Source organism: Neolamprologus brichardi, chromosome 3 (genome assembly GCF_056152115.1).
Source record: "Neolamprologus brichardi isolate AB-2024 chromosome 3, ASM5615211v1, whole genome shotgun sequence".
In the NCBI taxonomy this organism is placed as follows: Eukaryota; Metazoa; Chordata; class Actinopteri; order Cichliformes; family Cichlidae; genus Neolamprologus; species Neolamprologus brichardi.
The window spans coordinates 6,207,205-6,212,575 of NC_142106.1; the positions used below are offsets into that span (position 1 = coordinate 6,207,205).

General features: G+C 41.7%; 1 protein-coding gene across 1 annotated transcript; it reads right to left on the reverse strand.

Annotated features, from left to right (window-relative positions):
* Window positions 1-432: 432 nt before the first annotated feature.
* On the reverse strand, window positions 433-4,885 carry LOC148103277 (uncharacterized). The gene is made up of 3 exons (XM_087831741.1): window positions 4,667-4,885; window positions 2,130-2,235; window positions 433-1,677 (listed from the first exon to the last, which is right to left on the reverse strand). The coding sequence occupies exons 2-3, from the start codon at window positions 2,145-2,147 to the stop codon at window positions 433-435; spliced, it is 1,263 nt and encodes a 420-aa protein (XP_087687867.1). The 5' UTR covers window positions 2,148-2,235; window positions 4,667-4,885.
* Window positions 4,886-5,371: the final 486 nt, after the last annotated feature.

Here is a 5,371-nt window from a genome sequence, read left to right on the forward strand (position 1 = left end):
TTCTTTGCAGTCGTTCATTTTGTCTCCAGTGTGTCTACGTTGATGTGTTTTTTGGTCCCGTTGATGATTGGAAGTCTTTCTACAAAGATCACAGAGAAACTCTTTCCCACCACCACACTGACGACAGGGTTGAGAAATGGATCCATGTGCGTCGCTCTGCTTCTAAACAAAGGCATTGTAAGTCAGGGAATTTCTTCAACATTTTATCCTGAACGTTGCCGGAAATAAAGAGCATCTCTGCCAACGTCCAATTACATTTTACTGTTTACATTACAACACTCAGCTTACTGAGAGAAAATGAGTCTTCATCTTTCCAAACAGTTCATTCAGTATAACTCCATAAGTGTACTGATCATATTTGTTCCAAACAATCAGGTTAAAATTACAAGATAAAAAACTAAATACATCCTCACAGTAACTGCACTTGTAGAGTTACTTTCTGGTGTGGATCTGTCGGTGGTTTCTCAGGTGATGTGGAGATTTAAAAGTCTTCTCACACAGGTAACATTTATAAGGTCTCTCCTCAGTGTGGCTAAACATGTGTTGTTGTAACTGTGCATCTGTTGTAAACAGTTTCCCACACTGATCACAGCAGTAAACATCATTTCCAGTGTGAATCCGTAGGTGAATATTTCGGTACCGTTTGTCGCTGAACCTTTTTCCACAAAAGTCGCAGCTGTACGCCTTAATTCCAGAGTGGGTAACTAGATGCTTCTGTAAGTGTTCATTTTGAGCAAAAGCCTTTCCACACAACTCACATCTGTGTGCTTTAACTCCACTGTGGATCAGTTGATGTGTTTTTAAGGTTTGAGCCAGGGTAAATGACTTTCCACACAAGTCACAGCTGTAAGCTTTAAATCCACTGTGGATGAGTTGGTGTTTTTTTAAGTTTCCAGCCTTGGTAAAAGACTTTCCACACAAGTCACAGCTGTGTGCTTTAACTCCACTGTGGATGATTTGGTGAGTTTTTAAGTTTCCAGCCGTGGTAAAAGACTTTCCACACATCTCACAGCTGTAAGGTTTAAATCCACTGTGGATGAGTTGGTGTCTTTTTAAGTTTCCAGCCGTGGTAAAAGACTTTCCACACAAGTCACAGCTGTAAGCTTTAACTCCACTGTGGATGAGTTGGTGTTTTTTTAAGGATCCAGCCAGGGTAAAAGACTTCCCACAGAAGTCACAGCTGTAAGCTTTAACTCCACTGTGGATGAGTTGGTGTTTTTTTAAGGATCCAGCCAGGGTAAAAGACTTCCCACAGAAGTCACAGCTGTAAGCTTTAACTCCACTGTGGATGAGTTGGTGTTTTTTTAAGGATCCAGACTGGGTAAAAGACTTTCCACACATCTCACAGCTGTAAGGTTTAACTCCACTGTGGATGAGTTGGTGTTTTTTTAAGTGTCCAGCCTGGGTAAAAGACTTTCCACACATCTCACAGCTGTAGGGTTTAACTCCACTGTGAATGAGTTGGTGAGTTTTTAAGTTTCCAGCCTGGGTAAAAGACTTTCCACACAAGTCACAGCTGTAAGCTTTAACTCCACTGTGGATGAGTTGGTGTGTTTTTAAGTCTCCAGACTGGACAAAATCCTTCCCACACTCATCACAGCTGTAGGTTTTCTCTCCCTTTCTTCTGTGAGGTTTGTCGGCCTCCTGAGAGCGCTGACTTCTTGCTCCATGTTGGTCCTGCAGTGACAGAGATACAAACAGAGGCAGTGAGTGAAATGCAGTCGTGGAACAAACTGAAACTCCCTCCATTGGTGGAATCAAACATGTAAACAAAAACACATTGTAGGTGTGTTACCACCACCTTCTGGTGATAGTATCACATTACAATGATGTGCTACAATGGGAGTTTTAATTAAAATGACATTATTGAAGAAATATTGATCAGCTGAGAAAATCTTTTACTCATAAAAAAGTTGTGAGTTCAACTGATGATAATGTTGTTTCAATGTGTGCTGATAAAAAAAGATCTTTGTATTTTCTTGTAACTTCTGTGGTTTTTGGTTGTGCAGATTCTGTATATGTGGAGGAGCCTAGGATGCAAAAGATAAAGCTGCTGTTAACAGGTTTTTAAAAACCTACTAGCTGTGCAAACAATTTCAATAACAGTGTAACTGTGATGTTTTTCTCACCTTTTGTGTTGAAGTCATTGTTTCCACTGTAGTGGCTGAGCTGAGTCCAAATGGCTGAAATTGTTCCTCTGCTGCACCACCAGACTCTTCTCCTCCTGTTACTCAGCTGGGACATATATATATATATATATTTTAGGGGTGCAACGATACTCGTATCGATATTGAACCGTTCGATACAGTGCTTTCGGTTCGGTACGTATATGTATCGAACAATACAAAATTTTTAATTTATTTTATCAACTTTCCTTCTGACGATGCTGTCTGTGTTGAGCGCTCAGTAGATCTGCGCTCGACAGTGCAGCCTAGGCGGAGTAGTCGAACACAGATTCACTGAGCGCAGCGCAAGCTAGCAGACAGAAGTTAAGCTCTCTGTTGCAACATGGCAAATTGAACCTCCCCCACCCTCATTCAGATCTGAGGTTTGGAACTATTTTGGTCTTCATGTGACGTATGACCCTGAAGGTAAGCGCGTCATGGACTAAAGTAAAACAGTATGTTGGATGTGCCAGCAATGCTCAATTACATTGGTGGAAACTAGTGTGTTAGCGCAGTTAGCTCGTTAACGTGTTGGCCGTCCAGCCCCACGCACGGGGCTCGTTAACAGAGATTTGCCGTGTTGTGGCGTTAACGTCATTTCAGATTAACGCTGACAGCACTAGTGGGAACACAACGAATATGATTGCACATTTACTCCGACATCATCCTCGTGCAAAGACAAGTGGAAGCAGACAAAAACAAGCAGGCATGCTACAAACTTTACCCGAGTCATTTAGACAGCCGTTAGCACATGATTCTCCTTATGGGGACCTGATATGTTTAATATGCTGCTGAGAATATAGCCCAGAAGAAGCGTATAGTATAGCTTTTATTTTGGAAAGAGACATTTCTCTGTAATAAACTCTCTTTTCCAAAGATGAGTGATTCCTCAATCAGATACAGGGCTCGCAAAATCGCTAGCCCGACGTCCCGGGGCTAGCGATTTTTCCAGTCGGGCTGCCCTGCCCTGCCCGTCGGGCTATCGTAGGAAGGAAAAATCTATGTCAATGCTTTTGCATTCTTTCGGAAATGTAGCTGGGTAATTATGTCATTGGCATCGGTGAGCCACTGTCAATATGTGACATATTGAAATCGCGTTTGAATTTGCGCTTGTTTTTTGCTTTCACTTTGCAATCGCGCGAACTGTGTATAGAGAGCAGCAGCACTGATTGGTGAGTGATGATAATTTGCGCACCAATTCCTCTGACATCGTCTTATCAATCGTTAGCTTACTATGCAAACATGACAAGTGAAATCTCCCGCAGCTTAAACATGTGAGAGGTTGATCGCGCAGAGAATCGCTGAGCGTTATGTGAGTGCGTGTGTCAAAGCAGCAGGATATATATTTTAGTTCTGCTGAGCCAAATAAGACAGGTCAGGGTGAAGAAGTGACAGCCAAAGAAAAGCTTACCACAAAACGGAAAAGTTATGACAAATCAGACTATAAGGCAAAAAGAAAGAGCAGCTTTATGGTTTCATGGACAAAATAATTTCTGTGGCTGCAATATGACGAGCTAAATAACCAGGGCTGCACATAAGTGGTCCACAGGTGCGCATTCGCTGTCAAAATAAAAAACGTGCACAAGATAAGAAGTTGCAACGCGTGTTTGCGTACATAAGATTTTCAGGAGGAGGACAGACATTTGTTTAGAACTCTTAAAGATGTCGAAGAAGCTCCTTTAAGCAATTACTGTGATGTTCCTCCACCTCCAAAGAAATGTCAGAAGGAGTCCGAACCACAAAAGAAGCGCGTATTCTCAGAAAAGTGGTTGCAGGAGGTGAGCTGGCTTCAAACAAATGATGAACGCACAGAGAGGTGGTGCAGAATGTGCCGTGAAAATTTAAGAAATGACAAATTAATAAAGAGGCATGAACATTCTTTTTGTATTGAAAAAATATCGAACCGTGACACCAAAGTATCGAACCGAACCGTGAATTTTGTGTATCGTTGCACCCCTAATATATATATATATGTGTATATATGTGTGTGTGTATATATATATATATATATATATATATATATATATATATATATATATATATATATATATATATATATATATATATATATATATATATATATATATATATATATATAAAAGCTGTATGTAACGTTTCTCGCGGTAGTATCATGGTTGCTAGGCAACGTGAACAGCGCGACGAAGGCTAGACCGTCCCATTTCACAAGCCTCTCACTTCCGCACTTCTCGTACGCACCGTACGTAGTACTCGTAGTGCGCGTACTTCAAGCGTGCAGACCCTGAGTTGAGACAAAGCCATGAAGAAGACCCTAACAGCATTTGCGGTGAGGCTGGCTTGACTGTGACTTCGTAAGTGAAGGCTCACTTGACCGCAGTTAGCAACCGCCAGATTATAATGTTGCAAGCAATCACAAACTCTACAGTCTCTCTAACTCCAGTGTATACCAAGCAGTCTATTGTTCTCAACAGAACTAAACTCAACATAAACTGAACCCGCATTAAAGTTAGCTCGGTGCTTACCTTTAGATGAGCCCACAGAAACTCCGTGATGAAGCTGGAAGTCTTCTAAACACAGGAAACAGATCAGGGAGCAGAGACCCACGTGGTTCACGCTGATCTCAGCTACGATCCAGGAGACAAGGGTGTGCAGATCGATGCAGATATCGATCCAAACGTTGGTAGTGGTATATGTTCCTGTAAGTTTACTGCTTCAGTCCCGTTTTATGAAAAGCAGCTCTCTCTATGCTCGCCTCATCTACTGCACACACACACACCTTGCTCCGCCCCCTTCGCCGGGCTCTGCTGTGATTTGTTGCTGTGCGGTCACGTGACTCAGCTGCATAACGAAAACACGTGGGGTGTTATTTCAAAATTAGGGCCTAACTTCTCACTGTAATTTCCCTCTCATGAGTGAATTAGTGATTAGTGATGGGCAGATGAAGCTTCATGAAGCACTGAAGCTTTTCATCCAATTGGTTCACATCACAAAGCTTCTTGAAGCTTCATTTGCTCTAGTAGGGCATCTACTGGATGTAAAAATATTAGTTGGCATGAATTTGAAGAGTGTGGCCTTTTGCACACAGCCTGTAAATGTCAACAACAACAGGAGTGTGTAAAACATGTATATTGTAGTGATGGCAGTATACTGTGTATATTTATGCTGGCAGTATGGAAAATGATCATTTGGAAATGCTTAAAATGGAAATGATCATTTACTGTGAGGTG